Source organism: Primulina huaijiensis, chromosome 12 (assembly GCF_012295235.1).
Source record: "Primulina huaijiensis isolate GDHJ02 chromosome 12, ASM1229523v2, whole genome shotgun sequence".
NCBI lineage: Eukaryota > Viridiplantae > Streptophyta > Magnoliopsida > Lamiales > Gesneriaceae > Primulina > Primulina huaijiensis.
Window position 1 is genome coordinate 4,586,756 of NC_133317.1, and position 21,031 is coordinate 4,607,786.

General features: G+C 34.2%; 3 protein-coding genes across 12 annotated transcripts; 1 reads left to right on the plus strand and 2 right to left on the minus strand.

Moving 5' to 3' along the window:
• Positions 1–512: 512 nt before the first annotated feature.
• LOC140990343 (serine hydroxymethyltransferase 3, chloroplastic-like) lies at positions 513–5,496 on the minus strand. 7 transcript variants are annotated; one of them, XM_073459992.1, is made up of 13 exons: positions 5,352–5,496; positions 5,000–5,174; positions 4,520–4,797; positions 3,431–3,668; positions 3,161–3,335; positions 2,961–3,078; positions 2,766–2,878; positions 2,541–2,663; positions 2,224–2,328; positions 2,009–2,095; positions 1,824–1,931; positions 1,500–1,572; positions 513–1,200 (listed from the first exon to the last, which is right to left on the minus strand). In XM_073459992.1, the coding sequence occupies exons 3-13, from the start codon at positions 4,737–4,739 to the stop codon at positions 926–928; spliced, it is 1,635 nt and encodes a 544-aa protein (XP_073316093.1). In that variant the 5' UTR covers positions 4,740–4,797; positions 5,000–5,174; positions 5,352–5,496; the 3' UTR covers positions 513–925. The 7 variants fall into 7 exon arrangements, with proteins under 7 accessions (XP_073316093.1, XP_073316094.1, XP_073316097.1 ...); XM_073459993.1 differs by having other exon boundaries at positions 5,262–5,495; XM_073459996.1 differs by lacking the exon at positions 5,000–5,174 and having other exon boundaries at positions 4,520–4,793.
• Positions 5,497–8,019: 2,523 nt separating this feature from the next.
• LOC140989876 (uncharacterized) lies at positions 8,020–13,670 on the plus strand. Of its 4 annotated transcripts, none has more exons than XM_073459370.1 (10): positions 8,020–8,128; positions 8,259–8,376; positions 8,468–8,762; positions 8,845–8,993; positions 9,493–9,833; positions 11,227–11,617; positions 12,455–12,472; positions 12,512–12,544; positions 13,112–13,189; positions 13,533–13,670. In XM_073459370.1, exons 5-10 carry the CDS (start codon positions 9,505–9,507, stop codon positions 13,581–13,583), a joined length of 900 nt encoding a protein of 299 aa, XP_073315471.1. In that variant the 5' UTR covers positions 8,020–8,128; positions 8,259–8,376; positions 8,468–8,762; positions 8,845–8,993; positions 9,493–9,504; the 3' UTR covers positions 13,584–13,670. The 4 variants fall into 4 exon arrangements, with proteins under 4 accessions (XP_073315471.1, XP_073315472.1, XP_073315470.1 ...); XM_073459371.1 differs by having other exon boundaries at positions 8,026–8,376; positions 8,468–8,546; positions 8,647–8,762; XM_073459369.1 differs by having other exon boundaries at positions 8,026–8,376.
• A 3,764-nt stretch (positions 13,671–17,434) lies between these two features.
• LOC140990571 (uncharacterized) lies at positions 17,435–20,357 on the minus strand. Its single transcript, XM_073460324.1, has 4 exons — positions 20,089–20,357; positions 18,853–18,960; positions 18,537–18,704; positions 17,435–17,713 (listed from the first exon to the last, which is right to left on the minus strand). Exons 1-4 carry the CDS (start codon positions 20,188–20,190, stop codon positions 17,591–17,593), a joined length of 501 nt encoding a protein of 166 aa, XP_073316425.1. The 5' UTR covers positions 20,191–20,357; the 3' UTR covers positions 17,435–17,590.
• Between the last annotated feature and the right edge of the window lie 674 nt (positions 20,358–21,031).

Sequence of the window (21,031 nt, forward strand, 5' to 3'; positions counted from 1 at the left end):
TTGACGAGTCAATTTATTGAAAGATTTTTTGGTCTAAAAAAAGGGTTAGTTTAAATAATTGTCTAATAATTTTAAAACCAAATCTATTATCAATTTTTCATAAATTAAAGATCAAATTATACGTATAATTAAAAAAATTATATATTTATAATATATGTCCGGTTCAGATTTTCTTAATCAAAACATCGAATCAAATCAATTTTTACCGTTTGATTAACTTGAAAAACAATCCAATCCAACCATGATCCAATAAAAATCAAACCAGCGATTTGGTTTGGTTTTCTGGTTCGGTTTTTGCACATCCCTAATATATACACTGATATTTATAAAGTTTTAGAACTTATTTCCTGAAAAATTATTAAATATGAAATCCCAACGTTATTTTTGTTGAAAAGCAATAACGATTGACAAACTAAGGTGATTTCACTATTGGTAGAAACGTAGTTCTACCATGATGAAGAATGTGATTGTAATTATGATTGAATATTAAAAAAAAAAAAAAAAAACAAGTCCATAAATTAAGCTACCTTCAGCTTTGCCAATCAATAAAGCTGTTGCAAGTACGATTCAAATATAACACAAACTTTAGCAGCAGTAATTTTAAAAAAAAAATCTATCTTGGACAGGGAAGTTTCATCTCTTCTCACAATACCACACCAAGAAGGAAGCCTGTGGAGACGATGGGATGGGAGCATATCCCGCCAACTAAACGCGGAAGCCTATTCTTTTGTTCCATGTGTAGACGTAATTTTACCCCAAAAAGCTTGAATCCAGTTAGAAAACAAAGTAGCACACGAGTTAAACCACTGAAGGTTGAAGAGGTCTAAACACTTCAGTTTGGAATGACAAGCTGGGGGAAAACATTTTTGCTTTAGACATCCTATAAAAAATAAGTGTATCCACTATCCATGCTTAAATTGTTGACTCATAGCCCAGGTAATGAGAATTGGGTTGTAAGGACCTCCACTCGTTTTTGCAGATCCATTACCTTGTCGATCAGAGGAAAGCTTGGCGAAGTGACAAATTTCATAAAGTCTTGAAGTTTCGAGCCGGTGACAGATTTTTTGGCTTCTAGGGTGATTTGCACACCCTCATGGATAAAATCTGCGGCTGCTATAAATTCATTTTCACTAAAACCTCGGGTAGTCATTGCAGGGGAACCTATGCGTATCCCACCAGGCACTAGTGCACTTCTATCGCCTACAAATTTGAATGGGTAAAATGAGGGAAGCTGAAAGTTTCTGCGCAGAATACAAGCTCAGGCATTCAAATATTCATTTTCTATTAAAATTTGATATAATAGACCTCCTTTATCTAACTATGTGCTAATCTTTTGTATTTTCTTCAGAGAGAATGCTTAGCCTAGCCCCTTCTTATATACTTATTTCTTTATTTATACATGGATAGCGATCTATGTCAACCCTGTGTAGGCTAAGATTCGTTAAATTCATAAAAAATGGTCAGGGCATATATGACAGAAATGGATCTTGTACACTCACCAGGTACGGAATTTTTATTGAGGGTGATGGATGCCATATCGAGAATTTTCTCCACCCTAGCACCGTCTATCCCCTGCATATGGGAGAAGGGTTGATATATCACAACATAATCGCACATGATAAAGCATCCAAAGAAAATAGGCAATAATATAACCAAAGATTACAAGTAGTTGATTTCAATTGTACACGGGCGGGTAATGGAGTGCTAGTAGAATAAATTTAAGAACAATTTTGAGTATGAAAACAGAGAATATTTTGGCTCTATATTTAATGTTCTGGGCTATATGAGAACAAGAAAGATAAAAATAAAAGTCAGATGCTCACCAAGGGGTGGAGATCCACTAGGACCAGATGGTTATCACTCCCTCCAGAGACCAGTTTGTAGCCCAACTCAATTAATCGGTTGGCAAGAGCTCTACAATTATTGACCACCTATCAGACAAATTGATTGTGTCAAAATAATTATACATGAAGGGATCATTTAAAAAATAAAATAAAACATCAAGAACCTTATTTTGATAAGCCTTGAAGGCAGGTGATTTTGCGTGTTTTAAACAAACAGAAAGCCCCCCAATTGTGTGATTGTGTGGACCTCCCTGTTCATGATAATAAACGGTTTGATTAACCAGAAATATATTCGAGCAAAAATGCAATAATTCCATAATGTCAATATTTAGAGCATACTCAATACATCAATGACAAGCAACGCACAGACTCCACAGACCTGTAGACCTGGAAAAACAGCATTGTTAATGGCAGATTCTAAATCAACTCCCAGAACAGGATCCTTCTTGAAAAAGATCATGCCGCCTCTAGGACCCCTCAGAGACTGAAAAACATGTCCAAGTTATGGTCACCAAAATGAAGAGAATAAAATTTTATGAATTCAAGGATGACCTGCTGCTGTCAAATTTGACAACAAAAAAAAGAAGACCACGTTAATTAATTTCTACTTCTCATAGGCAGCAAATAGCAATCCAGGTGCTTTGGCCCAAGTTTATACAACTCACATAGAGCAAATAATTATAATTTATAGCCAACCTTATGTGTTGTAGTCGTAACAATGTCACAGTAATCAAAAGGATTAGCAACAACAGAGGCAGCAACAAGTCCACTTATGTGAGCCATATCCATCATGAGAAAAGCACCAACAGCATCAGCGATCTTAATATTAAAAACTAACGGTTAGATGCTGAACATGGCCGAAAACGCGAAAAATGCATGATAAGCATACATGAGTTTGGACGAGGTACATATAAAACGTACCTTCCTCATGCGAGGATAGTCAAAATCTCTAGGATAAGCACTAGCACCAGCAATTATAAGTTTTGGACGAAACAGAGTGGCTGTTTTCTCAAGCATTTCATAATCAACAAAGCCTGCAAAAAGTTTAATGTCAGTGATGGTTACAATTAATATATGAAATCATGCTACTTAAAATTCATAACAAAATACCAATACCTGTAGACTCATCAAGTCGATAGGGCATGGACTCAAAATAGATAGACGTGCCAGAAACTCGTCTCTTGGGAGTCATGAAACCATGCGACAAGTGTCCACCGTGAGGTAAATCCAATCCCTGGAGTCACTCATATCCCAATAAAAAAAATAACTTCAAAAAATTCAACAGATTGATGCTGGAGGAAAAGATGGTATTTTACCATTATGCGATCATGTGGATCAAGAACTGCGGTGTAAACCTCAAAATTAGCAGGAGAACCTGACAATGGCTGAACATTTACACCCCATTTTTCCCCATCCAAGCTAAATGCTGCAAGTGCCCTCGCTTGACAAAGAATCTCAAGTTCATCAATGTACTCGTTGCCACCATAATATCTAGGCAAGTAAATATAAATAAATCTCGCAAACTTGTCATGATGTCCGGTGCTTATCATTGTACTGATGTCATTTTCCTTCATCCAAAGAATTACCTTTTACCCGGTAGTCCTTCTGAGTATTTATTAGTGAGGCAAGAACCTACAGCTTCCATCACTGCACGTGATGTAAAATTCTCTGAAGCGATAAGTTCTAAGCTTTTAAATTGACGATTCTTCTCCCTGTCAATAATGGACTGAACTTCGGGATCTGCTTCACTCAAGCCGGGATCTGCTTCACTCAAGCCGGGATCTGCTTCACTCAAGCCGAAGTCCACATAGTTGCTCCCAGCATCTAATTAATCCATTTCACAATGAAGAAAACTTGCACTATATAATCAATTACATGAAGGGAAAACCATGGAACTTTATGCCAACTCATCCAAGTTTCAGGGAGAATAACTGGGAAAAGTATCAAAGTCGCAATTTCTCTGAAAGGCTGACTAACAAAAAATGGTAATAACAAAGAAAATGCCAAAGCTTTAAGGTCTTTATATATAAAAAATTAATGCACAAATACGTATAAAGACAATCATTAGTCAAAACACTGCCAAATCTCCCGTAAATATCAGCCAATCAATTGCCACCTCAGCTAGCTACACTCATTGAAACTCAACAGGAGAACGTTGCAGACAGCAGTTACAGAGAAAAATATACTCGAAAATTATCAACTGGCTTAATAATTATCACGAGAATGCAAGGGGATGCTGCACAAATGGCACTCCTATCATTTTAAAATGTCACACCCTGGGTTGTAATCTTTCATGATAACGGATTCAGCGTTAAATTCTAATTTCTTGTGTCAGTAAAAGTATAGACGTGTAAGGATATCCCTTTAAATCAAAAAACACAAAATCATGCTTATCAAAATTTAAGGAACTAAAATCACGTGATGCTCAAGTCTTCACCGAGGCATCATTAAGTTTCACAGAAAATATCAAACAAAGTAAGATTCTGGGGCGAGAACCAAAGCAGACATTTATTGACATTTACAGAAAAGAACCACATATCGATGCAAAGGAAATTTGCAAACACACACAACACTTGCAAGACTTAATGATAAATCTTGTACGCAGCAAGCAAGCATGCATGAAAATAATCCACTGTTTTTCAATGTTTGAATTATATTAGATTTATAATGTTTACCACATTCAATTTGACGGATAGGAACAGGCGCAGAAGAGGCTGGCTTCCCGGTAACCAAGTTCACTTCCAATGGAGACGACCCACATGGCCTCATCGAACTCAATTTCACGTTATTTGAGCACCGATTGAGACCAAGCAATTTAGAAGGAAATGCCGATCCCTGTGTCCAAACAGTTTGTTGAATAGAGCTCATCATTGCAGATCCACCACAAGCCTGCATGCTCTATCTCTCTGACGCCAGACTTTCAAGTTTACAGTGTTTAAACAAGATCTCCTGCCTGAAGGGTAGAATTCAAGAAAATTAGCTTGAAACAAATTTTATATTGCAGGCGCCTGAAGCATAGCATGCAGGGTATGACAGCCATTTCACTAATTACCAAAAAAATCAAAGGAAAGTGATCAAAATGACATCTTGTATAAGTTCCATTATACAGATGTAACATAATTAAATCCAACAAAAGTTAATCAGGTTCTCCATACATGAATTCATCACGAAACATCCATAAATTCGACAAGTTCAACCGGACTTCATGATGCTGACATCATTAACCAGCTCAAAGAAACAGCCTAAACCCCCAACCAATCCAACAATATATGTTTTAGTATATGTAGCAGTCTTGCACAAACCAAAACTCCGCATAGGCAACTCCCTTTCCTGAAAAAGTCAATTCAACCTTCGCATAACACAACACGACGAAATCCCACAACAAAACCAACTCAATGTTAGGGTAAAAAAATTTACATTTTCCTATCTTTGATAATCCTTCGTAAATCATTTGGTCCTATAGCTCAAAGCACACATAAAACATTGAAAACAGTATAGAAAACTCACACTTATCCTGCTTATTCTTCCGTATAAACTGGATTTTCCCGAATAATTATTTTAAATTGGTGTTTTGGTTTTCTCATCACAAGGAACCATTTTGTACGCAGGTTTTCATACAGGAGAGGAGAACAACGTCGAAACCTAGCCACGCTAAAAAACTCTCTCTTTTTTAGCCTTTTTTTTATTATGGTTATAAAAAATTAAATTATGTAAATTAAGGTTTATTTTTTATTATTTTAAATATGTAATTCAGTTTCTATATTATAGTTATATTTTTAAAATTTTATTACAATTATATTTTTATTAATTAATAATTAAAAGATGTCTTTTTTTATGAATTAAACTAGTATTTAACCCGTGCGATGCACGGAATGATATTACTAAAAATTAGTGAAAAATGATTAGATATTTAAATTGAAAGAAAAATAATATAATTATAAAAATATAAATAAAAATTATTTTTCATTAATTTTTTAAAAAAATTTAGTAATTTCATCTAAATCCACATTAACAAACAATTTTGAGAAATATTTCTGATTATTGAAGGTATTATACATGTTTATTGAGAGTAATTTAATGTACATTTGAAACTCTTTTGAATCGATCTCTTTTAATTTTCTTGTGATCTCTTATTTGAATTTCTAAGAAGACAATTCAAGATATACAATATACATGTGATTTTGGAAGAAAACTATAATGCATTGATTCTTTCAAATTACGGTAATTTCGAAATAATATGCATTTGATATTAAAAAAAAAAATAAATTTATGATTATTAAATGGTAATTTAATGTCCATTAAAAAACCTTGTTGTGGTGATAATTTTTAACACCCAACCAATTTTATTTTTAGAAAAAATTAAATAAACTAATTAAATATTGTATTTCTTTTTTAGTAAGTAATTTGAGCATGAAATTACGTAAAATAGCAAAATGTATTTTTGAATGATTTACCTCATAAGTGATACTGAACATTACAATCATTTGTATTTTAAATTTATTTATACAGTTTTTAATTAAATTGAAATCAATGTAAAATTTTTAATATAGTTTACGTTTTCAATAGAGTTTAGTTTCAATTTGAGTAAAAAAAATTAAAAAAATATAATACATAAATTATATTTGAATTAATATAAAAATTAATTAAATTCAAAATTGAATTAAATGAATTGATATAATCAATGCAAACAATAATTGAAGTGATCATTTATTGCAGTACATATATTTCAATATTCATGATATATATTTCTTTTTTTTAGAAATGACATTTTGGCGGGAAATTACTATTTTTGGCAAAAACTCTACTTTTATATATATATATATAGATATGGATAAATTAATAAATTTGTATGAGAATTTATTTTTCTAACTATTTCACAATATTTATGAAAAACAAATAAATCTGTAAATTTGAGATGAAATGAGTTATATATCATGTGATGGATATGATTAATTTTTCCTTATTGTTTCTTAAAAATAAGAGAAAATTATATTTTTATTATTATATATTTGTCGTTTTGTGCTCTTGATTATCTGTATTATCAGATTTTAGTTTTAAATACATATTTAGTCATTTTTCTATGTGACACTGAATTCGAATCGATATGATACTGACGTGTTTTATTTCATATCAACACTTATATGCAAAAAATTGTAAAAAAAATTGAAAAGTCGACGCTTAAAACTAAAATCTATCAATATGCAAAATCTCTTGGACTCCTTAAGTAACACGTCACTTAGCCATATTCTACGATCGGCGAATGCAGTTGCACACTTGATCGCTTCTTTTGCTATTTCATCATCCTCTCATTTTGTGTGGGAAATTGGAGATTTTCCTATTTGGTTGATTCGTCTTGTAACAGATGACATTTTAGATATTCAATACAAGCATTGACCGTCAAAAAAAAAAATGCAAACATGCTAATAAGTAGGATAAAAATCATAATTTTTCCCCTAAATTAAACATATTACAATATATAGTTTATAGAATAATGTATGAACCCCTTAGAAAAATATCCTCAATTTTATTTATAAGTGTCAATTCATCGATGTTCAAATTAATTATATTTACATAATTAATTAGAAAATCATTTAGGATAAATGGGAATAGTCAGAAAAGAAAAGATACAAGGATAATAGAGAAGAGAAAGTAGACATTATTACAATTTAAAATGGATTGTCAACATTTCATTAATTATATTCTCTAGATTTTATTACAATTTTTTTTATATTTTATCATATCTAATATATAAGTATCAATTTATCCGTGTTCACATATATGTGTATGGTGAGTGTGTAACATAACAATATAATATATAGTTTTTACTTTTATTTCAAAAGTAAATAAAATACGAATTTAATAATTATAAACTTCATTTTTTTTAATTTATAAATTTTTGATTGTTTCTTAGATAACTTAATTAAAGTGACTACTTAAACTTGTATTAAATTTATATTTATATTTATATTGGCTGAGATCTCACGGCAAGATATAGATTCCGTCTGGTCCATTAACGTCGTTACGAGACATCCGGTGTTGAAGTGGGGACCACTAACGGCGTTCCAAAAATGTTTGTGGAGAAGCAATCCAGACCGTTAATTATTTTCAACGGTGTAGATTGAGTTAGAGAGCGAAGTGTAAACGAGAGGGTATAAAAATGGGAAGTAAAAAAGGAGTAATTTCATATTTTCTTTTCATTCTTCACAAGAAAGAACAAAGAGCTTCTCTCTCAATTTTCTTCTTTTGTCTGATTTTTTTGAATATTCTTTAAAATGGAAAATTTGGTGCGTGAAATGCAGTGAATCTATAGTTTTCAGAAGATGATCTTTGTTTCTGTTTTTGAGTTTTCCGAAGATATATGAGTTATGTATGTCGGATTTAACATGTAATATGTATGTATATTATGCATCACAGGTGCATTTTCAAGCAATTTGAAGTCGTTTTCAAGAAGGTGTTGACGATTGGATGAGATTGCAGGCTTTGAAAAGGATGAAGAACTATCGGATTTCTCGAAAGAAATTTGAACGCAGAGGTTTGTAATCATCATCGTGTTTCCATTCTGCGTTTCTTTTTGTGTTCTCTTCGTAATTAACGAGTTTATTTTCTTAATCTTTGTTTTACAGGTTCGTCTGCGTAGATTTGATGTTAGTTTCTTGTCTGTAAACATCGGAAAAAATACAAAAGCCTTAGATCGAAGCTCGGGTTTGTTGTTTTTCAGGTTGAAATTGCTGTCGAAAATTGCAATCGAGGCTTGGATCTGTTCGAATGACTGGTTGAAATCGCTGTATCCGTGAGTTGACAGAGGCTGAAGGGTAGATTTCGAGTCTCTGGTCAAGTACACGACATCAATTCATCTTGCTTGAAGTTTTATGTGAGAAAATCATCAGCAAATTTTCTGCCAAAATCAGAGTAGACAAGGTGTATAAATCTTCATCTCAGTAAACATTGGAAAAGATGGTTGAATTTGTTTCTCATAAATATTTACTTTCTGTGACTGCAGATTCAGAGCAATCGGTTTCGGTGTTCTTCGGTATTGATTCTCAGAGAATATTACGATCGATTTCGTTAAAATTTCCCAGTGAAAGAGAAGAAAAAAACAGAGTTCTCCGCTGAATCCGTACAGTCCCGTGTTTTAATTGAGACCTCCAGGTAATGGATATGGTGACTCGCCCGCGCATATCTGCCTCTTGACCCCCCGAATCGAATCGATTTCCATCTTCTCCTACCTCTCAATCTGGAGATATCGTCTTCTCTGATTTAAAATTTTTCATAGGCGAAGGTGCCAACCAAACTTATTTTCTTCATATTTTCAACCCTCCTTTGCGTTTGGATATGACATAATTTTTCTCAGTTTCCCCTCGATTCCTTTGGCCAACCCTGAAAACCAAACCAGAGTACCAGACAATACTGCATGTTTTACCATCCTCCCTGCGGGAAAGCCAAATCTATTTCCATTTCTTCATCAATTCCTGGTGTTGTAAAATTTCTGGGCTTCCCCCTTGTTATTCTTGTTTATCTCTGCATTTGGCCAAAACATATAACCATAAGTCAGCTGAATTCTGCATTTTTTTCCCTCGGAAGAAATGTTAGCTGACAGAATATGAACTTCCGTTAACGCTAATGGCGGAAATGTGATTGGATTGAACAGGTGAATTTGAATATGGAGAGGAACAATGGCCAATCCACCAATAATAGAAACGGGCCACTATTGTTGAGATCCGAGCCCAGGTCAACAACCTCTACGATGTCGTCCGAGTTCGTGCTGCAGTGGGGTAATAGGAAAAGGATGCGCTGCATGAAGGTCCAAACGAACAAGGACTCAAGCACCGGATCCGGTCGACCCATGACCCGGGTCAGTCGTCGGGTAATCAGATCGGATCTAAGCAAGGATCCGAATTGGCTTCAGCAGATAAATACAGAAAAGGGCAACGGGAATGTGTGTGTGAATCTCCGTCAACGTCCGCCGTCACCTTCTCATCGAATTTTGAGGTTTTCTTTCTCCTTATTTTTACGTGTAAGATTAGATATTTGAGATTTTGTTTTGTCAGGTTTTAGTTTTTTCAAAATTTTAAAAGAGTTTTCTAACTGTTAATTTTTTTTACACTACTAATTAATTTTCTATTTTTTCAAAAAAGCAATATTAGGATTTATTTTTATTTATAAAAATTAAAATTTCTCGATATAATTTTAATTTTGATCCATTTAAAAATTATATATTTTTTAATTATATTACACCCTAAGTTGATCATATATAGAAATTGTAAGATTTATGAAAAACTCAAGATAATGTATAAAAATATATAGTTTTATAAAATAAATAATTTTTCAGAAAAGATAGATCTTAGGAGATATTACGGGAATATGACGGAGCGCAACATCATCAGTTTGGTATGCATTTATATTAAATTTTAGATTATATGATACAATAATATAACAATTCTTTTTTTTTCTTTTTTTTTTTGTTGGTGACATCGTCATAATATGAAACTGCTTTCCTTGATGGCAAAGAAAAGTTCATTTAATATTTATGTTGATATTTGTAAAAATAGGAGGAAATATGTTTTAAGACGTGAAAATAAAAAAATATATAGTATTTATTTTGTTTTTTGGGTATAAAAAATTTATTTTGCAAACAAAAACAAATTAGGCTTTAATATTTTATCTGCAGTGGTTGATAATGGAAACTTTGGAAAGTGGGCCGCCATTTGTCCTTTGATCCTCTTCCTTTTTCATGAATGAATGAATTAGGTGATTACTGATATGAATTTAGGACACGTATACTCTTCAGAAGAAAAATTCAGATATATTGTTTCGATCCAAAGGCCCAAATTTTCTTCCACAAAATTATATTTTAATCGTTGAAGTTTCTCCTTCCCAACTCTGTTTCGCTTTTATGCTTTAGATTTCTCGCAGTCTCTCAAATTTCTTGAATTCTTGAGCCTTCTAAATATAAAAGCTGACCCAAATCACAACCACACCCTCCCTTGACGGCTCTCATTTTTCTACGCCAAACCTTGTGATATACAACTACCCTACAAGGTTATTCCTGTAATTTCACCTCCACCAATTATTTTTCTTTGGTTTTTTTTTTTTTCTGGAAAAAAAGTTCACCCTTTTTTTTATTACCAGCTTTTGGGTTGTAATTTTTTTTTTCTGTAATTGATTTATGTGTTGTGAATGTCTCGTGTTTTTTTTTGTATGAGGTGATCCTTTGCTGCGTTATTTCACTTGTTTTGGAGCAAAATTTTATAATATGTGAATTAAATTAGAAAGTATTTTGTACTTTTGGTAACTTCATGATATATGTCAGTTTTTCTCGTACCCTCTCCACTTGGATGGGATGCATATGTCGTTCTAACCTGTAATTTCTTATTTCCTTTAGGAATTCAGAGAGTTGGACTGGTATGAGGGGACATAGCAATGGCGTGAAGGGATTGGCTTCACCGGATAGAAGTGGTGATAAGATCAAAGCTAGTTGCAGCACCAACCCCAACAATAAAAAGAATAGCAATAATAATGGTAATCAACAAAATGACCACCATCACCACCAGGGCAGTGGCGGAAGTGGTGGTTCTGGGTCATCGGAGACAGCCCATGAAGGGAAGAATGGTGGGTTTTTGTCATGTAATGAGCCTGTCGCCATAGTGTGGCCGCCCAAGTTTGTGATCGCCTTGACAAGTAAGGAAAAAGAAGAGGATTTCATGGCAATTAAAGGCTCCAAACTTCCTCAAAGGCCAAAGAAACGAGCCAAGTTAATTCAGCGCACAGTCAATGTTAGTTTTACTGCTCCCCTCTCTTTTCTCTATTTGTTGCATTCATAAGTCCATTATTTATCATTACCTCGAATTAGTTGCTTGCATTGTGCTGCTGAAAGTATAGGATGCTTTGCTCTTTCATCCGTGATTTTGCTTACACTGTTTCCATTTATTCGTTGGCTAGTTAGGTTGACTCATGTTTATTTCAACTCTTCCGCTTGGTTCGTATTACATATGCTGCTGTGCTTCATTATTGGATTTTTTATAAGTGCGTTTTTCACATTTACTCATCTCTTCGGAAACAAGGATTACTAGTTTTCCATTTCTTTCTCTGCGATCAGAAACCTTAGGCATCCATGATAATAAGCAATTCGATATAAACTTTATTAAGGCTAGGTGGTTTCAGCCGTGGAAAAGCAACTTGTTTTACTTTATATCAAAATGGTGTGTCCAAAATGTTAGTGTGAGGCTAGACCAGGGATGCAGGGACGCAGGCATGCATAACGTGCCCCTTCTTTCCTCCATTCCTTTGTGAATAAATGGGATGACATGTCTGTACGGGAATGTGCTTTTTGCTTGTTTAATGTTTATGTAGCCAAGTATTGTGCATTAAACTTCACATCAATGTTTATGTAGCCAAGTAATGTTTTTCCAGATTTGTTATGCCCTGCTTGAAATTAAACTCGTGATCTTGAATTGCCGCGGGGCGGTATTTTTAGAAGTTTGTATCTCATAACGCTACTTCCTACCAAACGAAGATTGATTAAAATGGAACTATAAACAAACAACTATTGGGAGTTGGTTTTTGACTTTCATGTTTTTTATCCACTAAGAGGATCCAGGAATTTTTGGCAGGGTAGGAGGAAGCTGGAATTCAAATAGTTAGAAAATTAATTATAAAATTTCGATTTTTTCCCAACTGAGACGCCTGGTCACCCCTTCTGGGTAGTTACCCTTTTGTCGTTTCTAAAAGCCATCGTTGAATATATTTCTGAATTTTCCATCTACCCTGCGAGTCTTTGCTATTTTCATTAATTATTATCGTGGAGGGAATATGCTTTTGCCAATTATTAATTTTGGTGGGGTTTATTTTTCTTGTTTTCTTTCACGTATGTAAATATATTATGTATATAAAGCCTAAACATATATTATTGGATGACCCACTCTGTCTCACACCACCAACTCAATATAAACAAAGCACTAAAAGGTTCAAGAGTCAATTTCTATCATTAGTGGTTCATAGTTGAGCACCAAGCGTAACATCTGATATTTCATAACCATCCAATGTCGAAAACATTCAATCAGTTTCATGTACTATATTTTATGCATGTCATTGTGAATTCCATTTTGCATCATCTTATAAATTTAGATAGATCATGAAGATGCATGCTTTTAAAAATAGGACATTTACTAAAAATACATGAAATATGGAAGAAACAGTATTATCCTGTATATTCATCGGAATTTGGATTCAAATCCGGTCTGATTCTGAATGTTTGGTTGCAATTGCAGTTGGTATGCCCAGGTTCATGGTTATGCGATCTAACCCTTGAACGATACGAGGTTCGAGAGAAGAAAGTTTCCAAGAAGGTACTCTCTTTGTTTCTCCATGATATTGCCTAAAGAAACCTTGAACCAGAATAACTTAGCTCACCCATAAGTAAATATTTCGTATTAGTTTCATTATATCATATATCTTTCTTGGTATATATCAGATAATATGTAGGAACATAAACTGAAACATTATGAAGTTACCAAGATTGTTATTAAATTGTTAGCACACATAAAAATATTCTCTTTTCTTCATCGAATATCTAAATGGACTCAAATTCATGATCATAAGTGGTATTGTATAAATTGAATTTTTCTTTTTTTGAAATTCTTTATTTTTTTGAAATTCTTTGTAATCGACATATCACTTCACCATTTTCAGAGACCAAGAGGCTTGAAGGCTATGGGCAACATGGAATCAGACTCGGAGTAAAGGAATGTTACGGAATGTAGAAATGTGATATTTGAAAATTTGTACACTTGTTCAGCGCAAATGAATGAACGGTTCAATTTGACACTCTGCGTTACAATTCCTTCCAAAATGTAAATAAAATAAAATTAAGCCAATAGCATTAATATATAGCGCTTCCAAAAATTAAATTATTATTTTAAAATCGATATTAGTTTAAAACTCAATTTTATACACACGTAATTGTTGGGAAATTACACCCCCGAAGCGATGCCGACCACGATGATAATAGTACCCAATCAATTGCGGAATAAAATAACCAACAAGAACACAAAGATTTACGTGGTTCACCCAATATAGGCTACGTCCACGGAGCACTGCAACTTTTATAACTGGAAGAAATATTACAACAAGTGTATACACCAATACACTCAATATTTCTCACACTCTCAACCCGAGTATACCGAGAAAATAATTTCTCTAACTCACAAAAAGAGAATTCCCGCACTCAAGAAAAAAATACACTCTTTTTTTCTATGCACTCTCTATTTATCAAAGCTAAAAAGCTTTTGATTTTGGGATACAATAACTAAATGAATTGAGCTCTATTTATAACTAATTCCTTCGTCCAGCTTTTTAAAATCAATCGATGTGGGAAAAGATTTTATTATTATTTTATTTAATCTGGGTCCCACCACATTAAATAAAATCTTACCTAACAATTCTCCCACTTGAAGACTTGATTCCAATCATGTCTTCACACCATCAGTGCAGCAGCTCATACCTCCTTTGTTAGTCTAGGAGACCAACTGAAGTCAAACACACCTTCAGTTTTTCAATGATAGCAGCCTTCGTGAGCATATCAGCTGGATTCTTGTTTCCAGGAATCTTCTCAAGCTTCAAGACTTTATTCACTCGATCTCTAAGGATCCACATTCCAAGGATTTGTTTTGCAGCACCCAAATCCTTTAAAGCAAATTCCTTTGATAACTCTTTCTCGAGTGTATCAATCTTCTCCAGACAAGCTCCTGCTATCAACATATCATCTACATATATCAGTAGTATGATATAATAACCATCAAGCTTCAGATAACAACAGTGATCAGCCTGATATCTCAGAAAACCATCATTATTCATTACACCATCAAACTTCTTGTACCACTGTCTTGCTTGTTTGAGACCATACAAGCTCTTCTGAAGTTTGCACACCATTTTCTCTTTCCTCGTACTTCAAATCCCTGTGATTGATTCATTTTTTCATCTACCTTACCACGAAGAAACATCGTCTTTACATCTAACTGTTCAAGATGTAAATCTTCTTTTACCATCAATCCAAGTACAGTCCTGATAGTAGTTAACTTTACCACCAGAGAGAAAATATCAGTGTAACCAATGACTTCCTTTTCAACAAGTATTTCTTTGTACCGCTTGCTTCCGTCATGTTCTAACCGGTACTCCCACTTGCTATGTAAAATCTTTTTACCTTCAGAAAGTTCTGACAACTCCCACATGTGATTGGATGACAGTGAATCCATCACATCTTTCATGGCTAACTCCCACTGTTTAAAGGTCTCAAATATCCGATTTATTTTTCACAAAATAAACCCAAAATTTCCTGCTCGAATCGTCAACAGTAGTACCATAATATCTTGAGTGATCTCCAAGGGATGTCACAGGAGATGGTCCACATATATCAGTATGTGTCAGCTCCAAATCCGCTGGTTTCGGTTCTCTAACCTCTTTTGAAAAGCTCACCTTTTTCTGCTTTCCAAAAAATACAGCTTCACACAACTTGCTTTCAACGATCTTTAATTCCGATAGCTTTCCGTTTGAAACAAGCATCTTCATTCCCTTTTCACTCGTATCCCCAAGCTTACTATGCCATAGACTTGAATTAGCTCCAGCATCCACAGCCGCTAATTTATTTCTCAAACTGGAAGTCATATAAAGTGTTCCAGTTTTCTTTCCTCGAGCAACAATCATGGCTCCCTTTTTCACTTTCCAGGAACCATCACCAAAGGTCACCTTATGACCTTCGTCGTCAAGCTGTCCTACTGAAATCAGATTGTGTGTCAACTTTGGTACATGCCTTACTTTGTTGATTTTCCAGACAGATCCATTTGTCATCTTCATCCGGATATCACCCATACCAACAATTTCCAAAGGTTTTCCATCAGCCAGGAAAACTTTTCCGTAATCTCCCGCAATGTAATTATCGAATACATCACGATTACCAGTGGTATGAAACTAAGCTCCCGAGTCCATAACCCAAGAATCAACCGAGCTTTCCATGGATAGTAATAGACCATCATGTACCTCCTCAGTAACAACATTAGCGTCGTCCTTTGTTGATCTGCAATTCTTTTTCAAGCGACCAGTCTCACCACAGCTCCAGCACTTCACATTCTTTTCAAAATTGCTTTTGTCTTTTCCGTTTCTCGACTTGGATCTACCATGCCATTGGTTAAAACTCTTTTCGTCACTCCTGCCCCTTCCTCTATTCTCGAGATTTAGAGCAGAACTTGATGATGTTCCTTCACCAGAATCCATCCTGCGAACTTCTTCAGCAAGAATTTGATCTCTGACATCATTGAATTGTAGCTTTCTTTTTCCAACAGAGTTACTAACCGCTGCCCGCATTGGTTCCCAATTGTCTGGTAAAGACGCCAAAAGAATAAGTGCCCGAATCTCATCATCAAATTTAATTTCAACCGATGTCAGCTGTGAAACAATCGTGTTGAATTCATTGATGTGTTTAGCCACCGATGCATCTTCTCTCATCTTCAAGTTAAATAACTTTTTCATGAGATATACTTTATTATTTGCCGATGGCTTTTCGTACATGTCCGACAAAATGGACATCATCTCCTCCGTTGTTTTTGCCTCCGCCACATTATGTGCCACGTTCTTCGTTAGGGTCAATCGTATTACACCTAACACTTGTCGATCAAGAAGCTTCCAGTCATCATCCTCCATCTTTTCCGGCTTCTTTCCAGATAGAGGTTGATGCAACTTCTTGCTATACAAATAATCAATAATTTGTAGTCGCCAGAACGTAAAATCTGTACCGTCGAACTTGTTGATACTCGGTCCCGATCCATCATCTCCGGCCATCACTTCTCTAGCCTTAGCAAAAACTCTAAAAAATCTTTTCTGATGTGGAAGATCAGACAAAGCTGCAACCACAGAGCATACTCAGAATTCTTAAGAATTTTCACAACAAGGCTCTGATACCAGTTGTTGGGAAATTACACCCCCGAAGCGATGCCGACCACGATGATAATAGTACCCAATCAATTTTAGCTGAATAAAATAACCAACAAGAACACAAAGATTTACGTGGTTCACCCAATATAGGCTACGTCCACGGAGCACTGCAACTTTTATAACTGGAAGAAATATTACAACAAGTGTATACACCAATACACTCAATATTTCTCACACTCCCAACCCGAGTATACCGAGAAAATAATTTCTCTAATTCCTTCGTCCAGCTTTTTAAAATCAATCGATGTGGGAAAAGATTTTATTATTATTTTATTTAATCTGAGTCCCACCACATTAAATAAAATCTTACCTAACAGTAATTTGCGTGTACATTCGATTTTTATTATTTAAACACTCTCGTTAAAAACAAAATAGAAGGCATTATGGAAACCGGACTATGACATTATTTTGTCACTATTACTACAAACTTTAATAATATAATATGGATGACATATTGTCGCATGCACGAGATTGCATGTTTTTTTCAAATAAAAAGGCAATGAAGATTCTAAAACAAAAAATTATTCGACCAAAATTATATATCTGACTGGTTTATTTCACATTTTATAGAGAACACGTGTCAATTTTTAGGCCCAATCAGCAAGGCAAACCAAAAAACCAAGTGTAGCATAAAATTGGAGTGCAGAAAAACAACAGGTATCAATCACACAAAAGATGTCATCCTTTTACATACAAGTTTAGTAGCAGTTAGATGCCGATGCCCAACTTATTTCCTAGAATATTTCAGGAAGAGATTGTTAGAGTTACTTAACTACAGTGAATACTGCAAGAAGGTTAGAGATCATGACAGGGCATTCGCCCTTTTCATCATATTCAACAAACTCCCCTCCGGACAAGTCAACATCTGTAAACGCGGTTCCTTCGATCTAAGGGAAAACAAAAAGAGCAAATAATGTAAACGAAAGCAACAATGCAGCACTCAAAAGAATCATGACAAAATGTTTGTGAAAGAGAGTTACATTTCATAAAAAAATAGAAGAAAGCACAAGATTGGCAAAAAAAATAATCCACAAGTTGCAAGGAGAGCTTAAAATTTTAGTTGGCCAACTCAATTTTTCATGAAGCAGTTGGGAGGTAAAACTTGAAAGATTTGTAATCTTTCGTGTTAGGAAGTTGACTATTCAACTGTCCCTACTCCCCCATTTGATGGTTGTGCTCCTCACAAGAAGGAAAGCAACGAAATTTGGAACAGAGGCACACCGAAGTGTAAACTTTGTGATACAGAGCTTTTCCTTCTTCCATATTCTATTGTATTTATTGGTGAACCTTTTGATGTTATGTTTTCTTTTCAGGTTTACTCTATTTAATCAGCCAAACCAAAAGTATCTGAGTACAACCATCGATACCTCAACATAGACATTGGTAGGTTCCTTTCTCCAATTAGTAGTCAAACAATGAGATAAAATTTATAGGGCCTTGGTATACTAAGCTGTCATAACTAAGGGTAAAAGGCATATAAAAACTATCACTGCGATAGAATTCCTGAATTATCATCACCTAAACTCCTTTATTTTCTCAACCCTTGTAACACAACAAAATATTGTTATTTCCTTCTTCTATCAATAAATGCAGAGCATCGAGTTTTGTAGATAAGAAATTAATACTCTACAAATTATAAAATAAGCTCTGAAGATGCATGAGAAAAAAATGTTTTCACGCTCAAACCAGATAAAAAATAATTTGACGTACTGATTCAACTTTCCACCCGCTACCAAATACAAAGTCCAGAGGCTCATAACCCCTGCAGTCAAATAACATTAGAGGAGCAGACTTTCCATTCTCAGCATCTGCCTGAGTAAGAGGACGGCCCCGGCCACTGATCATAGTCACAGTTCCTTCCCTAGTACAAAACTTGCACTGGAAGTTGAAAAAAATAAGAAATTACTATAAAATGACAAATTATCCTCGCCAAACCTAAATCAATTAGTTTAACAGGTATTTAAGAAATACAAAAATATATGTTGCCAGATATTATTCTTACGTGTGTGTGTGAGGGAGAGTTTACCTTTTGTGCAAGATGGGTTTCACCTTTGCCTTTTGTAGAAGAAACTGTCTCATTCAAGCTAACACAAGTCTCTTTCTGTGTCACTTCTCCACAGTTTCCACATTTCAGCTAAATGTAGTAGATGAAAAGTACACAAAAGTGTGAGGAATGATTTTTGAAATAATGAAATTGTTACCGATTCTACTTCAAGTATATTCAAAACAAGGTTTAATTAGTCAAGATAACTTAAAAATCATTATCAAATCTGAATCCCATTTGGATGGTCATTTTGTGTGATATTCATGAAATGCCATGATCCATAATGTAAATAAGCTGAAACATGCCTTATGCCAAACAAGATGACCATAAAAGATTTTACAAAGTGATAATAATTCTTTTATGCTAAAACATGGGAAATAAACAAATGTCAATTACATGTACTCAAATCAAGTTAACTACTTACATTAATCAAAACGAAGGCTCAAACGATGATCCCCATTCCCCACACTAGTTTAACAACTTAAAAAAGAATTTAATATGAAACAATTAGGCGTGACAAATAGCAACGGATAACATTTAGCTTTCCAGCCCACCACATTGACAGTTACCAGCTGTAAAATACACATCAGGAAACAGGACATACCATTCTGGAAAGACCAGGATGCAATTACATAGATATAAATCTAGACAATACCAACCATAAAAAATCCCAGCAACATCATATAATTTACCTGCCCTCATATGCTCATGCGTAAAGATTTACGTTTACTGTCTGCATGTTATCTAGGTACAAGCTATTTCAAAGTCAGTGCAACTAAATTAGACAAAAACCTTTAGCTAACACTCAGAGAATGCAATGTGAAAATATAGGGGAAAATTCTGACAACACCATATTAGCATACTATCACAATTAAGGTATGGAATTCCACAAAATAAATTACAAATGAGTTGAGCATGAAAACTCTAATCCAAACTGGCTGATTAAACAGCAAATGAAAGTGACTACTAAACTAAACTAAAGAGGCATACAATAATCTCTGCCCCTGAAAAACACAGAGAGGAAACCAAATCAACGCATTAACCTAAACATAAATAATAATCGAAATAAAGCGACAAAACTGAGAATATATTGCAACCTATGGGTGATCAGAACTACCGAATCCGACATACAAGTTCAAATACGATCATAATTCATGAATAATCTCCGATTTAGTCAAAAGTCGTGGATAAAATCGACAAAAAAGAAAAGGGAGATACCTTGAAGTAGTAGGCGAAGTTAGCATCATCGCAACCGTCCTGAGGCTGGAGGTCAGTAAGATTCTCAAGCTCCGCGCTGATCATCAACATGTAGTTCACCATTCTTGACTGTAAAAGCTTCGAATCTCCGGAATTCTCGCTCGTGTCCTTGCTCTACTTTTACGTAGGTATATGAATACAATTGTCGCGTTTCATCCCAACGCGACATCGGGATTAAGCCCACGATTTCTTCTTTCTATTTATACGCTAGACTCATTTATTGTCGTCGATCATGGTCCGACACTTGCGAACCCTTACACCCCACCACGGTCCCCTAAACGGAACCGAAATCGAAACCAAAACCGAAATTTTGTCATATGTTAGTGTTTCTAAAACTGAAAAATTGAAATCATATGTAATAGTACTCAAAATTAAGAGGTTGAATTTGAATTTATGATTTTATTGGAACGTGTTAGATTCGAGAAGTACCTTGAGAGTGATATTATTTTTTTATAAATTTGAAATTCATCACAAATTAATATATTATATTTTTTTTATCTAAGCAAATCAATGAATTTGAAATTCATAACCTCAAATCCGTTAATTCAAGTGCAACCTAAATTAACAAAGAGTTCAATGACATCGAATATATGAAGATAATATGATTTTTTTATATAAAAAAAAAAGTAGATGTAGATAATTTAATTTACATGATTAAAATAGTTCATTTATATAAACTGAAGTTAGCCCTAATTTTTTTTAATTTCATTTTAATATAAGGATTTATATTTATGAGATGATTTTAAATCATTAGATTGGACGATTTTGAAGCAAAAAAATATGCCATATATCACAATTGATTTCAAATATTTCATTAGAATTTTGAGTTACATGCATACAATAGATCTGAGATGTAAATTTTAAATCAAATACAGTCAAATTCTTCTATCTAAATACAACCTCG